The 22,201-nt window shown below is 37.5% G+C and overlaps 2 protein-coding genes across 5 annotated transcripts in view; one reads left to right on the top strand and one right to left on the bottom strand.

Moving 5' to 3' along the window:
- Positions 1 to 349: 349 nt before the first annotated feature.
- On the top strand, positions 350 to 7,313 carry LOC117300360 (NADH dehydrogenase [ubiquinone] 1 alpha subcomplex subunit 10, mitochondrial-like). Its single transcript, XM_033784129.1, has 9 exons — positions 350 to 614; positions 1,100 to 1,349; positions 1,625 to 1,756; positions 2,295 to 2,381; positions 3,099 to 3,220; positions 4,423 to 4,560; positions 4,998 to 5,083; positions 5,443 to 5,551; positions 6,180 to 7,313. The coding sequence occupies exons 1-9, from the start codon at positions 486 to 488 to the stop codon at positions 6,252 to 6,254; spliced, it is 1,128 nt and encodes a 375-aa protein (XP_033640020.1). The 5' UTR covers positions 350 to 485; the 3' UTR covers positions 6,255 to 7,313.
- A 2,663-nt stretch (positions 7,314 to 9,976) lies between these two features.
- Positions 9,977 to 22,201, bottom strand: part of LOC117299975 (sorting nexin-13-like) — a 35,374-nt gene continuing 23,149 nt past the window's right edge. For all 4 annotated transcript variants that reach the window (XM_033783607.1, XM_033783610.1, XM_033783609.1 and 1 more), the window contains 13 exons: positions 20,754 to 20,841; positions 19,443 to 19,648; positions 19,034 to 19,138; positions 17,936 to 18,106; positions 17,400 to 17,517; positions 16,669 to 16,916; positions 15,159 to 15,269; positions 14,746 to 14,889; positions 13,732 to 13,788; positions 13,395 to 13,540; positions 12,661 to 12,729; positions 12,385 to 12,497; positions 9,977 to 12,141 (listed from right to left, as the gene is read on the bottom strand). In XM_033783607.1, the coding sequence (XP_033639498.1) occupies positions 11,816 to 12,141; positions 12,385 to 12,497; positions 12,661 to 12,729; positions 13,395 to 13,540; positions 13,732 to 13,788; positions 14,746 to 14,889; positions 15,159 to 15,269; positions 16,669 to 16,916; positions 17,400 to 17,517; positions 17,936 to 18,106; positions 19,034 to 19,138; positions 19,443 to 19,648; positions 20,754 to 20,841 (1,902 nt within the window). In that variant the 3' untranslated portion in view covers positions 9,977 to 11,815. The remainder of the gene's footprint in view (positions 12,142 to 12,384; positions 12,498 to 12,660; positions 12,730 to 13,394; positions 13,541 to 13,731; positions 13,789 to 14,745; positions 14,890 to 15,158; positions 15,270 to 16,668; positions 16,917 to 17,399; positions 17,518 to 17,935; positions 18,107 to 19,033; positions 19,139 to 19,442; positions 19,649 to 20,753; positions 20,842 to 22,201) is intronic.

Here is a 22,201-nt window from a genome sequence, read left to right as displayed (position 1 = left end):
AGACTCTTAAAATAAGCACATTACTTTTCAAGTGATTAATTTTGACATTTTCCTTTATTATTTGTATCTGGTTTATTTTAGAGGGGGAATTGTTGTAGTGGCCTATATTATTAGGGGTTTTGGGTGGTTTTTTTCCAACAGAATTGAAACCTTGTTTACAATGCTCTTTATCTTTACTCTTTCGGGGAAAACAAAAACACAAACACCGATTGGAAGTTGGGTTGTTGACAAGCTGAGATGTGTGCTACATTATTTGTTAGGGTCCGAAATCGAAATGCCCCACCCCCCTTTAATTAGGTCACACCCCTAAACAAATAGCCATAACGAAATAAAACCACTTGAGGGCGCTGTTAACAGTTACCCTGCACTCGTCGGCTTTCTGCCTGGACAAGTTAGAAATGACAACTTATTTGCTTGGAAAACTATAGATTTATTGTTATTTTGATGATTCAAAACTCTCGGTGAGCAAATTGAAGAAAGCAGCCATGGTATTCCACATCTGCAGAGTGGGACTCCGAGGTGCCCAGGTGAAATTATCGGCAGTTAAATTCGGTGGAGTTACCAAAGTTGCCGGTGGACTGGCTTCCAAAATGGCGCCCCTGGTTCTTGTACAGGTACTAAAACTAAAGATTTTTTAAAACAGTGCAACTTTATTACTGATTTGTTGATTGTATTTTAACTGTACCACCTATTTTCTGATGATAAATAGAATTTGGTAGAATGCCCAATGGATATTCAATACTAGTATTAACTTTTATCTGATCACTCAGCTTTTCAATTTCACCAGTTTCTACTTTCTTCATTTTTTTAATTTTACTTTGAATTGATATTTGGGGGTTAATTTTATCATTAAAAAACATATTTCTTTGTAGTGTTATTATTATACTTCTACAGAAACTACAACCAAGGCTCCCGAGAGCCTTATGTTATATAGTTTCTAGAAGAAGTGTATAAATTAAAATATGACAATTGACACAATGACAGAATTGTAACAACTTTTTGCAAAAAGCTAGCGTAACAGTTCATAATCATTGGCACATACAATGCGAGATCAAGATGATGATTTTATTTTCTTTCGTTTCATTGTAACATCGTCAAGCCTTCACATCGTGGTATGTTTTCTTCTACTGACAATCTCCTCACCTTCTTCACGGGTCACAAATTCATGCACAAGTTCGACGAACGCAGCAAAATCATTGTTGTCGACGGTAACATTGGATGTGGGAAATCTACGTTCAGTCAAGATCTTGCCGCAAAGCTCGGCATGAAGCATATACCCGAGGCCCACATCCACTATCTGGACGAGCTGGAACTTGGACCGGGAAAGAAATTTGATAAGAAATTCATCGGTAAGGAAATTTTTTAGTTAAAGTAATTTCACGCTACAACCTTTCTCACCATATGTCTTTAGCAAGCCTAGACTGTCTTTCTTACAGATATTTTCATGGTAACGTGTGCCAGTGTTCATCTTAACCAATAGTGGCTTTTAATTACTAATTATGTAATCACATTCTAAAGTCAATTGATCTTTTTGTTGTTTTGTTATATAAATAATTTGTACCTTCAAATTCTTGTTTATGGTTAAATCAATCTATGATAAATTTGTGTTTCTGTTATATTTCAGGCGATGTGTCCATTGACAAATTCTACGAGGACCCATTCGCCAAAGATGGCCACTCTTTCCGTTTCCAGTTGATGATGTATGCAATGAGGTTCAGACAATACGCGGATGTACTTCAGCACCTTCTAGAAACAGGTACTGCTCTCACAACAAATTTATACTGGATTTGTTGTCTCTCAACCATTGAAGGAGACCCAGGCCTCGAAATATCCCACAGCACGCCAATAGCAATCACCAATTTGGTATTAATAATAATAATACTAATAAAATGAATAAAGATCCTTTTACAAAAGTGTCAAGGCATTGTACAAATCGTCAACGAACAGACAAAGATTGTGCAAACTTAGAATACAAGCCTGAATATGCCTGATAAATGTTAAGAAGGAAATTGTTCTATAATGTTAGTGTTGTGACTGTATTGGTACTCAGCACACTATTAATTTGCCTAAAGAGGCAACTGTTTTTGCTTTGCATGAAAAGTTTTACCAGCCAAAACTGCATGCCTAACACAACAGCCCCAAGTTAAATAGCCTAAAATTACAATTTGTGTCAAAAGTTTAAATCAATTTACCCTTTTTAATACAAATGAACCAAGGCATGGTCAGATCAAGGGAAAGGGCCAGCCCTTCCAAGTGCAGAGTTTGACCTTTGAACTTTTGACCTTTTCTTTCAGGTCAAGGTGTTGTTATGGAGAGGTCAGTGTACAGTGACTTTGTCTTCTTGGAGGCGATGCAAAAGATGAAGTACTTCAAGCAGCATTGTAAGAAATCAGTTTTCAAAGTTTGTTCTTTGCAGTTTCTTTTGGCAGTAGACAGTGTGCATATTTGCCAATAATTTGTTTCCATCACATGTTATAAGAATGTGCCTGGAATCCTGGGAACCTTTTAAAGATTCCCCCAAAAGTTTCAGAACCTTGCATGGGTTTCCGGGCAGGCAGAAGTGTGTCATTTAAGCAGATAGTATCTCAAAATATCAGGGCCCAGTTTCATAGAGCTGCCTCATGACAAACAAATAGCTAAGCACAACCAATGTATGCTTACCAAAATAAGTTTACCAGCCAAGCTACCATGTCACATGTACAGTTTGTGTCTGGTATCCTGATCATTTCTGCTTAGCATACAATTTCTCAGCAGTGTTTTCTGCTTAAGCGACTCTTAAAATTGGTCCCAGATTATACATGAATTGCAAAAAGTTTTTAGATTAAAAACAACCAAGTACATATTCATTGAGACTGTAGGCCTACCAAGCCAATAATCCTTATGCATTGACGTCATCCAGCCGCCATGTGAGAGGTAAATCAATCGCACAGATTTGTACGCATAGTGCACATGTTAGGCCAATGAACAACTACCCTCTGACCTCTAGGCGAGGGCACCCTACTCGAATGACATCAAATACCCTACTCAAATGTCATAAAATGCATTTGAGGTCTATTCTGGAAATCAAAAATGTAACTTATCCAATTATTGAATTCCAGGTTCTGATTACTACCAAGAGATCAAAGGAATATCGTTGTATCGTTTACGCCAACCACACCTTATCATATACCTAGACGCCCCCGTGGATGTCCTGCAGAAGAGGATCAAGGAGCGGGGAAGGGTAAGGAATTCTCAAACTCTCTTAATTGATTCATAAGAAGTCAAATCTGGATTACATCTGATTTGGTAAAAATCTTGTAAATTACATATTGGCATAAATTTGCTCATATGCTGTTTGTTTGTTTGTTTGTTTGTTTGTTTGTTTGTTTGTTTGTTTGCTTGTTTTGTTTGTTTGTTTTGTTTGTTTGTTTGTTTGTTTGTTTGTTTGTTTGTTTGTTTGTTTTTTTGTTTGTTTGTTTGTTTGTTTGAATGATCTCCCATCAAGGGAACTCAACAATCTCCCACAATGGGATATGAACGCCAAGCTGGCAACAGCCAATCTCTCTCATACAAACACTGGTTTAACGTCTATGATAATGAATTACACAAAAAGAAGTTGTGATTCACTAACTAGACGACAACATTTATTCTAGTCATTGTGAAATCAGCGGTTAGTTGGGGGATTCAAACCCACAACCTTGTGATTGCAAGTCCTGCAGTCTAAGGCCGTGTCCGAAACGACGACTTCGGCTACAGCTACGTCTAGATCAGCGCGTCTACCAGTGTTGAAGAATAGGCAGACGCGCGCGATCTAGCTGTAGCTGTAGCCGAAGTCGCCGTTTCGGACACGGCCTAACCACTTACTTGACCACAATGACTTCCTGGTTGTTCAAATCATCTAGACATTTCTAAGAATAAGAACAGTGAATGATTGCTCAAGTTAGTAGAGCAAAATGCTACACAAAGTGTATCAGTTCCTTCTCAAAAATCATCATTTGCTTCCCAACATATGCATTCAGTGTGCATGGATCATGTTCGGTTGAAATATATTGCTGTGCAAAATTTCTGGACGGATTCAATCCCTAAAGAACTTTGTATCATTCTCCAGAGAGAAAACGCCTCACAAAATGTAACGGATGCTTCTCAAAAATCATCATTTGCTTCTCAATATTAGCATTCAGTGTGCATGGATCATGTTCAGTTCAAATGTTTTGCTGTGCAAAATTTCTGGATGAAATCAATCTCTAAAGGCCAAATCCTACTAAAAACACCCAACAACCAGTCAAAATTAGTGGTCTGGCTGGCTAGTTCAGTGTTGAAAAGCAGTCCTATTAAAAAAGTAAAAAAGGTTTAATAACTAACTGAACAGTCCTGCTGGCCTGTCACCGAAGGGAAAAACCTGCTTTGTACAATAATTTATTATTTTGGTTATGATTGGTTTAGAGTACTGAAACTGCAATTCCAGATGACTACCTGCAGCACATCGAGGACAGCTACAAGAAACGTTTCTTACCTGAGATTAGTGAAACTTCAGAGGTTCTGACTTATGACTGGAAGGAAGCGCCCATGGCCATAGATAAGGTAAGACGCTAAAACCACTCAAACAGCCCAGAAGTTTCTGTCGGACATTTTGCATAACTGCAGGGGGGCCTAATTGCATGGCTCTGCTAACCACTGAATTCTGCGCTTACAATCACCATTCTCCGCTTACTGTGCAACGGGCGAATTGCCGCACTAGGTGAGTAGGCGAAGAATGCCTAGTTATGTGGATTTCACACGCACACTAGCAAAAACTCCCTGCTTACCTTTGAAATTGGGCCCTGAAAAAATGTTGCTTAGCAGAACTGGGTAAACAGCCAGAGTATGTTCTGAACATTGTCTGTGCCCAGTTATCTGCTTAGCAGAATTTCTTTTGCCAAGTACCGTTTTCTGCTTGCCAACTTAATGTAATAGGGACCCATTTTGACAAACGCGTGTTATCGTATTTTTGAAACGTTTTCTTGTACAAATGTCGTCAGGTTATTGAAGACATTGACATGTTGAAGTTTGAGCATTTGCCCTGGAATAAGGACGATGACACCACACTGGATAGACTCTACAGATTGTAAGTAGAAATTCCTGCCAAGAAAAAGTCTAACTCAAGCAAGGAGTGTTTGCACTTGCACTTGCACTCAAAATGTTTGAAGAATTCACATGAGTGCAGGGGCTTGGTTGTAGCTCAAAACTTTGTTGGGCCAGAAAATTGTTTACAAGACAAAAATCAAAATGAGAAAAAACACTGACAGTCTCTCATGCCTTCTTGAGCTGAAACAGGGTAACCCCCTTCACACTCTGTAATGATGTAGGCATTGGTATCATCCACTGGGAGCCTGGCTGGTAGAGCAGAAAGCACTACTTTCCCAACTATTATTATTTAGTAATTTTGTATCAAATATCTAAATCAAATATCTATATTTTTTGTAGCATCACCAATAAATACAAAGTGGCTACCGCCATGGAAATTCAGAAGTATATCCCAGAAATAACCTTCGGTGCTCAGGAAGCCTACGACATGACCAGAGAGTTTGAGGAGGTAGGTATTAAGCCAGGACTGAAAGATCGGCTCTGGCTTAGGCTAGGGTAGTGGGTTCTCCATAATTTTGCCAGTACCTTCAGCTGTAGCCAGAGACACTTGACAAGCCATTAGCGAGTTAGATTTGAATATTGTCTGGTACAATGACGTACTTGATCACAAGTTACTGCTTAAACTTGAATCCTTAGACTATAGAGACAGATATTTTATCCCCCAAAGTAAGAATATGAGTAATCGCTTCTCAGAATTGTATTCCTATTGGAGATAATTCTTCCTGCGTCGACACATTTCCTTCAGATTTTCGGCTATATCTATAAAAAAAAAATGCAACCTTTTTAATTGAAATTTTTATTTTGTTGTTTACATCAACAATTTATATATCAATCCCTACTCGGGTTTTGTATTTCTATGAGGGATTTTTTCTTGTGTGGACACATTTGCTTCCAATTTTCGGCTATATCTATAAAAAAAAAACAACCTTTTGAAATAAAATTTTAATACCATTGTTTACATCAACAATTTATATATCAATCAAACGGTTGCAAAAAAAATGAAAAAAGGTACATTAATCCTTTAATTAAAGTGCTCTTTACTCAAATTGTATGTTTTGTTTTGTTTAAAACTCCAGATACACAACAAGCAATTTGCACCCGGCTACAACCTGAAGCCTGAGGAATCAAAGTGGAAGTTGCTCTTCAAGTGATCTCTGTCTCTCTATCTCACAAAGACTCCTCGTCAAGACGTTGTTTCTGTTCACGATTTCTCAAGAAGCAAATCAGATTTTGTTGGAGTATTGTTGGGTTTCTCCGTTTTCATTTCAGGGGCCAATTTGATTTTGAGCAGAATTGGGTATCCTGGTATCCATAGGCAGGGGCCATGTCAAGATTTTCTCAAAGTGGCCAACTTAAAGTTGTTCATGTTCAGTGGCCATGAAGGTTTCAAAGATGCAAACTATTGTCCAATCAGAATGCTTATACTCGAACCTTATTCATATGTAGAACAACATGTTTCGTAAGAAGCGATGCGAGTGGACAGTTCTTGATGCAGTGTGCTTGAATGGAAGAGGTTTCAATTTAGTTTTGAAAATTTTGAGTTTAAGTTTAATCGTTTTGGAAATTCTTCCAACTAAATCTGGTTAGCCAAAAAACCTACAACACAAAATTATATGAGCTGATATGAGCCGAGGTTATCATAAATTATTAATTTGCAAAATGCTTTAAATGAATCGTAAATGTGTTGTGTATGGTGGCACAACTGTGTACAGAAGCTAACTTGAATACATGTGTGTATTGTGTAGATGCATGCGGTACACTAAATCATATTATAGTTTATCAATGATTCAAAACCACAGTAGACAAAATATTAAATGGTCAGAGAGTAGAAAGCTTGACTCGATGGTGTGTATGGCGAAGATGCATTTACCACACTGAAGGCCGGCACAGTTTATCTTTAACTTGAATACATGTGTGTACTGTGTAGATGCATGCGATGCACAAAATCCTATTATAGTTTATCAACCATTCAAAACCACAGTAGGCTATATATTAAATGGTCAGTGAATAGGAGGGTTGACTCGATGATGTGTACTGCGAAGATGCATTTACCACACTGAGGGCTGGCACAGTTTATCTATCATACAACAACCATAGATCAAGTCTGGGTGAGGAACTTGACTTGATCAGAAAAAGACCGATCCATTAAGCTCCGCCCCATTGCGTATTGACCAATTACAATGCAACGAAGGTCCGACAAATAAGGTCTGACATGCGTGCGCGTATGCTTGGTGCACGCGGGAGAGTTGTGCAGAAAGGCGTTGGAGAGGCTCACGTGTTCTTGCTCACACGTGCGTCGTGGGCGGAGCCTAATGGATCGGTCTATTGTGGCGTAGCTCTCGAATTGACCACATCATCCATGCTCCAGTGCATGGTTTGATACAGTCAATCTGCCAGTGTTCTATGGTTTCTGGTCTGTCTAGTCGGTGCACCGCGGTGAAGTCAAGTTTTTAGTAGCTCATCCAAACTTGCTCTTTGTGGATGATATTGAATGCTAAGACAAAAAGAGGGTAAAGGCTGCATATAAAAGTTGAAATAATGGGTTCAAGAATCTCTCTGTAAAATTGACAATAGTCTGATAAACAAGGGGGTGTGGGTTGGAATTGTTGCTTGGCATTGTTGTGGAAATTTTAATAAAATAAAAAAGAGTTATTATCAGTATGAAGTTTCTGGTTATTTATTTCCTCTAAAGACACTGGACACTATTGGTAATTGTCAAAGACTAGCCTTCACAGTTTGTGAATCTCAACATATTCATAAAATAACACACCTGTGAAAATTTGAGCTCAATCAGTCGTCGAACTTGTGAGATAATGAAAGAAAAAAACACCCTTGCCACATGAAGTTGTGTGCGTGTAGATGGTTGGTATCGAGACCTCAAGTTCTAAATCTATGGCACTTCAGAGGGAGCCGTTTCTCACAATGTTTTATACTACCAACCTCTCGCCATTACTCGTCACCAAGAAAGGTTTTATGCCAATAATTATTTTGAGTAATTAATATTATTTTAGTGTCCAGTGCCTTTAAGAAATTGTCAGTTGTAAGGCATTTTGACTTGTATAGATTTGATAAATACACCCAAACTAAACAGTGGTGTGCCACTTGTGTTCCAAGGCAAGACCATTATTGCTTTGTCCCTTTGAAAAGTTGTTGGGGTCTGTGTGTTTCTCATAGAGCTATTCTATGGTGTAACAATAAAAGACCCCAGTACATATCTTGCAGTACACATTTATCGCAAAGAGAAGAAGGGTTCACCTCGGTATGTCTGGCAGTGTGTTTATCTTCAATCATAACTTAAAGCCATTATACACTTATGGATCAGAAAAAAAAAATAAAAGTTCACAGATTTACGAATAACTTACAGGGTTTACAGAAGGTAATGGTGAAAGACTTCTCTTGAAATATTATTGCATGAAATGCTTTACTTTTTGAGAAAACATTAAAACAATTTATCAATTCTCGATACCGAGAATTATGGACTTATTTTAAACACATATCATGACATGGCGAAACGTGCCGAAACAAGGGTGGGTTTTCCCGTTATTTTCTCCCGACTCCGATGATGATCGAGCCTAAATTTTCACAGGTTTGTGATTTTGTATATAAGTTGTGATACACGAAGTGTGGGCCTTTGGACAACTGTTTAACAAAAGTGTCCAATGGCAAAAAAGGCTGCACTCAAAAGGAAGAAAAAGAAGAAGAAATATGGTTTGAAGAGTTCGCAATTCTTAATAAAGCAACTGCGATTTCAGAAGTGCTTTTGAAAGTACATCAACCATGCACCCGGTTTTATTTCACTTTGTTTTAAGCCTGTACAAAATAATATATTATTACTTACTGTGCTTTTTATTACACCTGTACATTCAAATATTATTACAAATCTGCGACAAGATATTAATATTCATCTATACAGCATTATTACAAAACATAATTCATAATCAGGAAGAGTTCACATAAAACAGACATAACTGAATAATTCATGTTGGCAAATTAGCATATATGCTAATTAGCATATATGCAAACTAGCATGTATACATATTCATAACAATTGTGTGCCCTTCATGACAAATGTTAGGGGTTGGTCAAGCTCATTTAAAAAAATAAATCAAATTCTGGCATTGGCTGAAAACTATATCAAATTTCTTTCAATTCAGTCGACGTCCAAGTTAAATATTTTCCTGTGAAGTAATGAACAAATTCTTTGTGTTTTTTTTGTTTTTGTAAATGGTCATGACAAAGTATTATGAGTATTGGTTAGGTTAAAACAAAAGGTTACGCACATTCTAGCAATGTTCTGTATCCTGTTTCAATAGCTATATATGTACAATCACCTGTAGGGATGTCGCCATACGTTCAATGTTCAATGTTGATGTGATCGGATTTAAGAAAGAAAACGTTATTGCACATTCATTATTTGTTTATTCGGCTTTCAGAAAACAGCTTTTGGAAGTAATATGACAAAATACAGAGATTTTTTAGTAAAAAATAATTATCACCGATTTTGTTCACTCAAACTTTGGTCGTGTCCAGTTTTGTCGAAACTGCTAGTAAGAATAACCGGTAAATTTTGGGCGGTAGCATTTTGGGCGGTAAGCATGACAAAAATTACAGACTCCATGTCAAATATTTTAGCCTGAAAGGAAGGGTCATACTTTGGTTAAGACCGCAACAAAATAAGTTGTGTAATATTTATACAAAAGCTGATGTGTGATCAAGATGGTAATTTTATCTCGCAACATTGTTTGTGTGAAGTGCCGACGTTGATTCGAAATCAATAAAAGTATGTCAACTTCGTGTAACAGGGGTGTTTTTCTTTCATTATTATCTCGCAACTTCGATGACCAATTGAGCTCAAATTTTCACAGGTTTTTTATTTTATGCATATGTTGAGATACACCAAGTGAGAAGACTGGTCTTTAACCAATACCAATAGTGTCCAGTGTCTCTAACTAGAGGTTACTTCCTAAAGACATGAAGTATCAGTTGCAATTTCACAAACATTTCCTTTAAAATCAATAAATTCTCACACACAACAATCATTTTCAATTTTAAAAATACTGCTTATTGTTTGTTTACTTATAAATAAAAGCATTTTCTTTAGAGTAAAATTTGTACACGATCATTCAACCCATCCTCAACAGGTGGCAGTGCAGCTGATTTTATTAGGTGAAACCTTTCTTCCTGCAGGTTTTATTTTTTAAAGTTGTTTTTCTTCTTCAAGTTAATAGTTTGGTCATAAATCGTCACTGTTTTTTTTTGTAGAGACACTCAGGTCCTTGCAGTCAAAGCTTCACGTTTAAAAAAAACCACACTTGAAGTTACCGTAAGCGAAAAAATACATTTAAAGTAAGCATATTTCACAGGTAAGAACATCTTCTGGTAAATTGTGCGCACTTCAGCTTTATGCAGAAATTTCTCGCTTGCGCTGTAAGGTGGCAACGGTGACTGTCTGCGCAGATTTTATATGCGGATTCAACAGAGCATGAGTCTATGTCTAAGTTAATCTGAAAGAGAACTTTCCTTAACCATAGGCGTATGACAAAGGGCAGCCAAGGGGGGTAACTGCCCTCCAAATTGGGTAAAACTCTTGCGCTAAATTCAGGCACAGACAGAAGAAAACCTAAAGGACTTTTTACCCAACATTACAAAATGATAGTGTGTTATTATCTGTGCAAAATTTCAGGCAAATCAACGAAAACACACGAGTCATCCGTACGCCCATGTTCTGAGCTGAAGTCCACTAAACAGACTATTTTGGGTTGAAACAAAATCAAATTTACTGCACTCTCTTTCAACTTCTGAAACACATTTTGTAAACAAGCACTGAGGATTTGAGATTTCATTCTCCAATTTTTCAAAAATAGTTCTGGAGATAATCCACTTTTTATAGCACTTTCTATTTACAGTATTGCCGACAAACATTCTTTCATAATCAAAACAAACAAACAAACAAACAACAACAATAACAACAACAAGCGAAACAACAGGGCAAGAATGTTTCTGGATAGGTTCAACACCATCGTAAGATTTGAAAAATAGTTTGGGGTTATTTTACACGAGTACAAAATATATACCTGGGTTAACTATGAATAAAAGTTAAGAAACAGAAGGAAAAACAGAATCTGATTTTTCAAACATGGCAGAGACATTTGTCTTGTCTAAAATTGATTTTGGAATTTTAGTGAGGATACATGAAAACTTGTTTTAAGCTTTTCTAAACAAATTTCTTAAACTAATATACTTGGTTATGTTTATGAAAGTTAAAGGATTTTCCGATATATATGGGATTTTCTACTATTTCAATTCCATATCCGGAAAAAGTTGTTACTTTATTTTTTTAAATAGAAAGTTGAAGGTGTTTCCAATATGGCCTCTTCTACTATTTCAATTCTATATCCGCAAATAGATTTTAAGTTTTAAATCCCAATTAGTGTTAGGGTTTGATATTTCTGAAACAAATTGAGGAACACTATTTACTTGTGTCGTCACAAGTTTCGTCGCTTTCACCAAAAAGGAAAACAGCGCATAGTTTTGGTGTTTTGTCTACTCTCACAAATTTCTCTCTGTGGTCTCAGAAAAGAATACACTCTTGAAATAATATTTGGCGAAAAGCAGTCCGGAGATTCCAACCAACAAACTCCCTCCCATGCGGATTCCCCAAAACAAACATAAAAGGGTGGCTGTTCCATTATTAGCTCTCCCTCCACCTGGGTCACCTTGTGTCCCGCCGTTGCAACTGTTCCCGATTCCGCACCTTGTTAACGTGCTGCCAATTCATTGGTTTCTGCTGCTGCTGCTGTTGCTGCTGCTGTTGCTGCTGCATCGTGCCATTCTCCCGCCGCTGTTGTAGCCGCGGGGACTGCCCGTGCAACTTCCGGAAGACTTCCTTGAACTTATTGGCGCGGAAGATGATGGTTAGAAGGCCCTCAAAGATGACGTAGAGAAGACGTTTGTTTAGGGCGCGGTTCTGGAGCATCTGCATAAGACGCATCATCCCCCGACGACTCGTCTCCGTTCCGATAAAATTCTTGAGTTCATCTTTACACAAAAAAAGGGGCAAATTTTCACAACTAGATTCAACAAAATTTCCAAACTAATATCATGTTTTGGACCCTAACTAATAATTACAACCAAGTTTTGAAAAAAATAAATAACTGAAATAGAAATTACATAAAAACCTCATAGAACGTTTCCAAACTCATAAATCATGCACCCTCGAGAGAAAAAAATAAAAGAAAAAAAAGTTTGAACAAATTAAAATCATTTTTATATCACACCTACCTGGTATACTGCTGAACAATTTAACCTTAGCAGCGACAAGCGTTCTTAACTTGACATTCTCACTTCTCTCTGGAGCCACCTCAGCCAGGATCCCACCGGGCCAAAACGATTCCCTAAACGAAAAACAAAAACAAATAAACACCATTTTAATAAACATGTAATTCCATGAATTATGTATACATAACTGTGAGCCATTAATAACTCTCATTGTTTCGAAGAGGTAAGGTGTCTTTCGGTGTATGTGGAACAATAGGGGTTTGGGAGTTGATATTTTACCTGAACTGCTTGACATATTCTGCGATTTGTTCGGGAGATGTTAATCCTTCGACGCTTTCCACAATTTTACTGCAGGTAAGAGATTTCAAATATTAGTCCAATCTTAAAATAGGAAACAAAATCCTAACTGAATCAAAACAATAAATGAGAAAATACTCAAATTAATATATAACTAATAAGATCAAAGTAAATAACTATGTGTTTAAAAATCAATTTACATGAGAAGTTTTATAGACTGACCTTAAAAACTGTAAGTAAATACATACATAGTCTAGATATGGATAATAAATCAAATGACAAATTCTGACAAAATGATATAATCGGCAAACAACTGCAAACAACTGAATATAGAAGGTAAATGTTAAACATGGCAAAACATATCACATTAAAGAAAATGATGTGCTCTTCCCAACAGTAGTTTCCCTGGCCTAAGTTCACAAAAACCAGGAAGCACAAAAACTTGCTAAGCAAAGAAATGTTTTGCTCGACAGAAACAGGTCACCAGCCAAAATACATAAGGTTTACATTGTCGTGACTGGTGCCCTATTCAATCTGTCAAGCAGTATTCTGCTAAACAGCTCTATAAAATTGGCCCCCGTCAGGCAAATATGGCTTCAGAACTTTTCATAAAATAATTTGTATTTGTTTGTGATAAGATAACTTTGTTTTATGCAGAAAAAAATATTTCACATTGGCTGGAAATTCTAGTCTGCTGAATATTGTTTTGTTTATACCTGTTTATTTTACTGCCAAATGCCGCTTTGATGATTTGTCTTAGAAGGGTAGCAACCTGACGTCTCAGCCATTGATCCTTACTCTTCAAGTCGAATACTTCATCCATCAGTAACAGCATGATCCTTAGTGGAATGTTATCATCATCCTGTATTGTCCAAAACAGGCAGGCGATAAAAATAATAATAATAGATCTTCTATAGCTAAAGGGTGTCAAAGGCACTTCACACAAACACTAAAAGTAAGAAGTTAACAATGCATACTGTATAAATAAAACTACGCAAAAGAAATTAACGTTGACTAAAAGAGCATCTACTCCTGAAAGTCAAATAAACTTACATCAGCTCGTATGTGCTCCGACACTCTGCCCATATCTTCGGACTCCTCATCTTTGGACTGGAAAAGAGGACAAAACAAAACAAAATTATTAACCTTCCTTTCTTTTGTATTGTAGCGTCTGTTTGGGTCTTTTGGTACCTGCGGAGTAGTATAATCAGTAGTATTCATCGGGAGGGCTTGAAGTTGAAGTTGAAGTTCACAACAGACAAATGACAAGTTGAACTCAAGTAAATTGATGTCTCTTAACGTAACTATTTTATTGAGAGCTCTCTGCTCGAGCTCTTCTCTGCTCTCAAGTCTAACCCAAACTCCCCTTATTAATACATTCCTTCACTTTATTCTCACCATTGTTATTAATCATCTTCTAAATCACAATATTATTAATAGGAAACCAAACGCGCACACGCTCGCGCTTAGCAATTTGCTCACGCTTAGCAATTAGTTCGCATTTTGCGGTTGGTTCAGGATAGATCACTACAGTATGTTGATGACTAGGAAACAGCTGCTGTATATAGACAAATAGGAGAATGAACAATTGCCAGGCCTACAGCTGGGGGCTTCATAAATTGGGCTTCAAAAATTGGGCTTCAAAAAAAAAGAGTGGTTACCCCCCTTTAAAGGCACTGTACACGTTTGGTAATTGTCAAAGACCAGTGTTCTCATTTGGTGTATCCCATCATAAGCATAGAATAACAAGCCTGTGAAAATTTGGGCTCAATCATCAGGTGTCGAAGTTGCAAGAAAATGATGAGAGAAAAAACACCCTTGTTGGACGAATTTGTGTGCTTCCAGAACCGATTGAGCCCAAATTTTTTTATTTTATGCATATGTTGGGATACACCAAGTGAGAACACTGGTCTCCTTCAGAGGGAGTCGTTTCCACGATGTTTTATACTATCGACAGTTCTCCAAAGCTTGTTGGCCAAGTCAGTTTTTAAGTTAATGCTTATTTTGAGTAATTACCAAACGTGTACCTTCCCTTTAACTTATAAACTTGCAGACAGTCCTACTTACTTTATTAGTGAATACTTTATTGATACTATCTGTCATCTTGTCGGACACCATGTTAACCCCGTCTACCAGGTTACCGGGTACAGAGCGAACTGTGTGAGCTACACTTCGAACGCCTGTTTTGAACGGGTTGACAATGTGGTCCATCTGTAGAGAGAAAGTGACAACAATTTAACTGAATCAAGTTTTCTCCTCCAGACAAGAAGAGAATACGGTTCGAAACGACAAGACCACATTGACTCTTTTAAGGGCCAATATACTCCTCAAAAGGAGATTTTACACATGGTTGTACACTCAAGTTTACAATTTAAAGATATTTCAAGTTGTCAAGAAAACTTGTTGTGTAGATCTTCAGGATCTGATTTGATTCAACCGCACAATGGTTCATTGTTTTTTAGTAACTTCCCGATTTGTACCTTTCTAGCAAGTTGACCCTTGCCTCTGTTGTAAACACCCGGCTCTAAGAAGTTACAGACGATGCCTTGCATCCCCGGATTATTACTCAACACATCGATGTTAAGTAAAGTCTGCAAAGACGGAGAAATGGAACACAAAATTAATTTAATTGGGACCTTAAAGGCAGTGGACACTATTGGTAATTACTCAAAATAATTATTGGCCTAAAACCTTTCTTGGTGACGAGTAATGGGGAGAGGTTGATGGTATAAAACATTGTGAGAAACGGCTCCCTCTGAAGTGCCATAGCTTTCAAGAAAGAAGTATTTTTCCACGATTTTGATTTCGAAACCTCAAGTTTAGAACTTGAGGTCTCGAAATCAACCATCTAAACGCACAGGACTTCGTGTGACAAGGGTGTTTTTTCTTTCATTATTATCTCGCAAGTTCGACGACCGATTGACCTCAAATTTTCACAGGTTTGTTATTTTATGCTTATGTTGAGATACACCTGTGAAAGCTAGTCTTTGACAATTACCAATAGTGTCCACTGCCTTTAATAGACCCCTTGCGAAGTGAGCTCACAAATCCCCAAAAGAATAATAATAATAATAATACTAATACAAATGTAATATTTAAGGAAACAGGAGGTAATTTAAAAGTATTCCTGAAAAAAAAGGACAAATTTCAAAAAGAACCTTCATATGATACATTTATAACTTATTGATTCATATCGCGCCCATTCCATAAAATGTACACAAGCGCATAACAAATGATAAGACAATGATTAAAAAACTAACAACTGGTAAGAGCAAGGAAATACCACAGTCCCCCCAAAAACTGTAAACACAAGACCCTTACAGGACTTCCCAAACAGTAAAAATGCATTGACATAAAAACAGTAAATACAACAGTAAAAATCCATTGACATAAAGACAGTAGATACAAAAGTAAAAAAAAATTGACATCAAGACAGTAGATACAACAGTAAAAATGCATTGACATAAAGACAGTAAATTTATGTAAAAGGTAAAAAAGCATTGACATAAAGACAGTAAATACAAACAGTAAAAATGCATTGACATAAAGACAGTACAACATAAGTTGTACTCCTGACGATGACTAGAGCAAGCTAGTCGAAACGTTGAGACCAACTCAGAACTGACTCCGCGGCAGTACAGTTAATTACGATCCTATAAGCTAAAGTAGTAGTCCAGTCTAATTTCTATACCATCCGCCCTGGTAATAGTTAAAAAGCAGGACAGTTCTTTTCAGAACTGAGAAGACTCCCGAACCTCCGTTTATCTACTCCACGGCAGTAGAATAAAGCATGACAGTTCCCTAAGAACAACTCTACCTGGCAATTAGATACACACATGGTGTTACACCAAACCAAATAAACAGTAAAAATGCATTGACATAAGGACAGATAAATTTGCACAAAAATTTACTTTGGCATCACTCTGCAACAAACATTAAAAAAATCACAGCATTATCATTGACAGCGCCCTCGCTTGTCTTGTGCCATACCTGTAAATACGTCGTCAGTGCTTTACCCCTCTTGTCGAGGAAGCTCTTTGCTGTGTTTCTAATTGGACGTTTACTCGGTAACGCCATGGAGGACAGAGTATCGAAGCGTTCCGTCAGACACATGTGGAGATCGTGGAAATCGCTAAACCTCCGGTAGACGTCCCAGATTTCCGTTACACCCTTCGGGTCGGTGCGCGTGACGTGGATCGCATAGACAGCGTACGTTGTTCCTTTCTCTTTCACGAGAGCTACACAAGAACAAAAGACAAAAAAACATCACTCGTCATCCAAAATCGTCTTGGGATTAATCTCACAAGATTTGGGCAATTCAGAAATTCAAAGAAAAGTTTTCATTTTGGGTTGATAAAAACATTTCAGAAAAAAAAAAAAAAAAAAAAAAGTAAATCCAAGTATACAAAAAAGTACACAAATACTTCCAGATGGGCTAGAAGAAACAAAAGCAAAGTAAGTACTGTGGTTCAAAAACCTGCCTCCCCTAATCTGGTTGTAATACCAGTAATAAAATAAACAATAAAACATTAAAACAATAATATACATACAAATATAAATTATATATAATAAAATGAATTACAAGTAAAAACATGTACATGTAGACCAAGGGTTACAGATTTAAATATAACATTTAAAAATATGTCAGAGTAAGACTAGTTTCTAAGAGTGGAAAAAGGGGGAATGGGGAAAAAAGAAAACTGTCGAACGTTGCAACTTACTTGAGTTTGTAACACAGGCAGTGATTTGTGGAGAGCCGTCTGGTGATGAATTGTTTGTATGAATGTTGAGGTGTTCAAGAGAACCTTGGCTCCCAATTGAAGATAGATCTTCGGAAGACTGCACAAAAGAAAAAAGAAAGACGTTAGGATAGAGAAACGATTTTCCAATCAGGCATGACGTTTGGTCCTTAAAAAAAGCCAGGAATATTTTATTAATGACAAGACTGATCTACACAAGCTCTCATAATGATATAATTATCAATACACAATTTTGAAAACAAGTGCCGAGCCGCAGCTCAGGTTTTAAAGGGGTCCATGGGCTCTCTACCACTTAATCTTAGATCCAAATTCAAATCTCTTCTCAAAACTTATCTTGTGTGACAGGTTTTCAAGGACTAGTTTTGTTGCGTCTGTTTTTCTTTCGTTTTTGGTTTTGCTTTTACTGCGCCTTGAACACACAGCAGGGTGGATATGTGCGCATTACAAGTCTGTGTTACTATTTATATTAATGGGTCAAAGGTTAAGTTGTGACCTACCCCAGCGGTGCTATTTTCAGGGGAGGAGTCCACCTGAGTCATGTCATCATCACCAAGGCGGCCGCTGTTCTCATCCCCTTTCAGTAGGTCGAGCTCCTCCAGACATTTGACGTAGTAGGTGCTCTGCTTGAAGGCTGGGAAGAATCGCTCCTCTTGTAAAATATCGTGAACCTGTGAAAGACAAGAAAACAATGGATGCGAGGACAACTGGTCTGGAAAATGGACTGGACTGCTTCTGGGAAAAATGATACTAATAATAATACAAACAATTTATATAGCGCATAATGCATGTGCCTCTATGCACAACAAAAACATAACATAAAACAATGACACAAATAAAGAAAGCAACAGTTACAAAAATCCAATCCAAAGCTAAATCTGCAGTTTCAAAAAGGCCCTGTGACTGCGGAAGAGAAGACTTTATAATAATAATAATATTTATTCTGGCAAGAATTCACAAGTACAAAAATAATTATTTAAAACACTGTTAAACAACAGTGGGATGCCCAGGGAGAGCATATCATTTAGAGACTTAAGAAAGGCATAGACAAACAAAAACAATGACCATTTAAGGCAGTGGACATTATTGATAAGTACTCAAAATAATTATTAGCATAAAACATTTCTTGATTATGAGTAATGAGGAGAGGTTGATAGTACAACACATTGTGTGAAACGGCTCCCTCTGAAGTAACATAGTTGAGAGAAAGAAGTAATTGTCCACTAACTTGATTTCGAGACCTCAGAATTATATTTTGAGGTCTCGAAATCAAGCATCTGAAAGCACACGACTTTGTGTGACAAGAGTGTTTTTTCTTTCATTATTATCTCGCAAGTTCGATGACCAATTGAGCCCAAATTTTCACAGGTTTGTTATTTTATGCATATGTTGAAATACACCAAGTGAGAAGACTGGTCTTTGACAATTACCAATAGTGTCCAGTGTCTTTAAAACATCAGAGAACCATAAAAAGGCCTAACAAAACATAAAGAAGAACACAGTGAAACATTAAAAAAACAGTGTAACATACAATGTACGTGTTAAAGACTATTCCTTCTTATGTACAAAAAGGTCAAATACCCCGCACATGAACTCACCCTTCTTTGTGCTTCGTCAAACACACTACCCGACAGACCGTCTGATCGTATTCTTTGGTAGGTCTTCTTCACTATACTGCCCTCGAGTTTCACTCTGTTTGTTGCCTGTAAAATGAAACAACCATGAAATAGCAGTGGGATAACAATTAGTTATAATACTTTTCAATTGATATAAACCAACCATGACTGTTTCATGCTACAAAAAATTCAAGAGACTGAACACAAGCGTCCACACTAAAACTGAAACTTCCTTCCTTGTCTTCTCTCCATGGGGTTCTTGGCTTGTACAGTGATTAAGTTCGCTCTTCTGAGAGTCCTTCGCTTCACAACCAGAATAAATATAACAAGGTCATTGAAGGTCATATCCAAGGTCATTCACAACGACCCGAAACAAACTCCCTGTACTCACATCCTCCGATAAGTACTCCTGGAATATATTGAGCGCCGCTTTCCGGATCATATCTAAGTTCATTGCACTCGCTAACGACCTCTTGGCCTGGTTATTAATCTTGCGTAGTTGGATCTCCGATAGTTGCTGCTCCGCCATCACTCTGAAACCCTCCACGGTGTGCCAGAAGAAGACGTAGGCTTGAGCTCCGGCATTCCTCATGAAATCTACGAAGACAAATCCAGAGTTTTGGGAATCAAAAGGGTTGGTTTAGGGGGGGAATGATCGTGATTGGATGACCCACGCCCGATTTTAAATCTGCTAAGCATACCAAATGTTGCTAAGCACGGTTAACAACCTCACAATGTCACAAACATTATAAGTGATCAGCTCTGGATAGTCCCCCTTGTAAGCAAATGAGTTTGTTTGAAAATAGCTCAAGCAAAAACTTTTTAATGGCTAGATGTTTCGTGACTGAACAGTCAAGCTCTGGTGTTTCTGAGTGTGGGTTCAAATTCAGGTCTCGACACTTGGGTGCTGAAGCAAGACACTTTACCCAGTAACTCTTATCGTTAAGACAGAAGGTTTGCTCCAGTGGCCGGTGAGTGTGCCCCCCCCACCCCCCCCCCCCAGCACCTTGTAAATCCTTATCTAACCCTGGTAAAAACCGCATCTCTTGCCACAGCATTCAAAAACCGACACCAACCCTTAGAAATTTGAGAAACTATTCTTGCATGAATCAATTCTCAGATTAAAATGTTTTTGCGGTGAAAGTTATCAAAACCGTAAAACTTTGAAGGGAATCTTTTCTCAAAATAGTTAACACCATCAACAGCCACGCTGCTTCTCACCAAGTTAAGTTTTCAGAGTCATCAATTTGTGGAGTATTGACCAAGCTATGACCCTACATTTAAAGGCAGTGCACACTATTGGTAATTACTCAAAATAATTATCAGCATAACACCTCACTTGGTAACAAGTAATTGGGAGAGGTTGTTAGTATAAAACATTGTGAGAAACGGCTCCCTCGGAAGTGACATAGTTTTCGTGAAAGAAGTATTTTTCCACGAATTTGATTTCGAGACCTCAAGTTTAGAATTTGAGGTCTCAAAATCAAGCATCTGAAAGCACACAACTTCGTGTGACAAGGGTGTCTTTTTCTTTCACCTCGAAACTCCGATGACCAATCAAGCTCAAATTTTCACAGGTTGGTTATTTTATGCATATGTGGAGATACACCAAGTGAGAAGACTGGAGTTTTACAATTACCAAGAGTGTCCAGTGCCTTTAACAGAACAAGCTTGGAGAGAACCACTTATGTGTTTTACTTACCAATGAAGTATGCCACAGCTATACTATTTATGAGCACGATATCGAGAGGCAAGGAATACAGGCTCTTACCTAGCTCCTCATCGTTATTCTGAAAGGGACACAGACAAAAACCATAGAAGATATACAATCAGAAATATGCAGTGATGAGGCCAAGCTAGGCATTCTGTCCCTCTGCCCCATGTTTGGAATATGCCCAATGACATAATTCAAGGGCAACTATACATGTTTTGGTTATTCAGACCTAATACTTTTTTTTTTATAATAATTTGTTACTCTTATTTTTTGTTTGTATTGCTTTTAATGTTCCGTATTACGTAATTTTTATATCGTAATTTTATCATGTGGTTTTATGTTTACTTTTAACATGTTAGTTTGTTCGCAGGGCCCAAATGGAAACCAGTTATTTTTTACTGATTTGGCTCACCCTGGGTAAATAAAGGAAATAATAATAATAACTAGGCTCTATTATATAAAGCTTCTATACAAGCAAAAGACAACTAGCTCAGCACAACGGAGTTACTTAAGTAGGATACGGTTATCAGTCAAAGTACTGTGTCAAATGTACAATATGTGACTGGCACGTTGCTCATTTGGCATAGAGCTGTTTAAGCCATCCAAACGGGCCACACACAAAAGACACGACACAGCAAGTCAAATGGCAAAAACCTTGCACATAATACAATTTTAGCGGGTAAGACTTTTGGGTCTGTGTCCCTGGTTGTTATTGGTCAATGCATTTAGGGGGCGGAGTTTAACGAGGAAATGTTGTCATGATCAGAACGTACATGCTCTGTCTGTCACATCACAAAGAAGTGAGTTCTTAATCCGTTAATTTGTCTAAACTTTTAGACTAGCCTGCTCTAGTCACTTTTAAAAGAAGAAGAGAAGAAAGAACAAAGTTTTAGCTGGCCAACTGTTTGTGCGTGGCAGAAATCTTTGCTGCTTAAAGAACAGTGTGCTTGGAGAGTTCTGCCGTCGATTTCACCAAACTCTTTCTAACTTTAGGTTAAAATTTTAGGACTTAGGACGAGTATCCGAAGACGTTAGGGCGCATTAAACCCATCCTTAGTTAGGACGAGTTACTCGAGTTACTTGCCTAACTCAAGATAGGATTAATCCTAGCGTTTCGTGAAATCGGCTGCTGTAGACTATTTGCCTACTGAAAGAATAAACGGTGTAGATGCATGAATGAAAATGACAATTAAAGATGCTAAGTTTTTTTTTCTTCAGAGCAGAGAAGTTCTAGCCGAGAACTGGTGTAAAAGAAATCAGAGAATCAAAAGAAACAGGCTGCTCGTAAAACATAACCTGCTCTGACCTCTGACCTTGAAATGCAGGAAGGTCGTGAACTAAGTTGCCCTGTGTTACTAAGTAACTACATTACACTACAGAGTTATTGTTAAAAAGGATTAAAACAGACTGCAAGTCGTTAAAGAAATCCATGTTAT

Source organism: Asterias rubens, chromosome 15 (genome assembly GCF_902459465.1).
Source record: "Asterias rubens chromosome 15, eAstRub1.3, whole genome shotgun sequence".
In the NCBI taxonomy this organism is placed as follows: Eukaryota; Metazoa; Echinodermata; class Asteroidea; order Forcipulatida; family Asteriidae; genus Asterias; species Asterias rubens.
The sequence above is the reverse complement of the archived record's forward strand: the minus strand, read 5'-3'. Positions and strand labels throughout refer to the sequence as shown.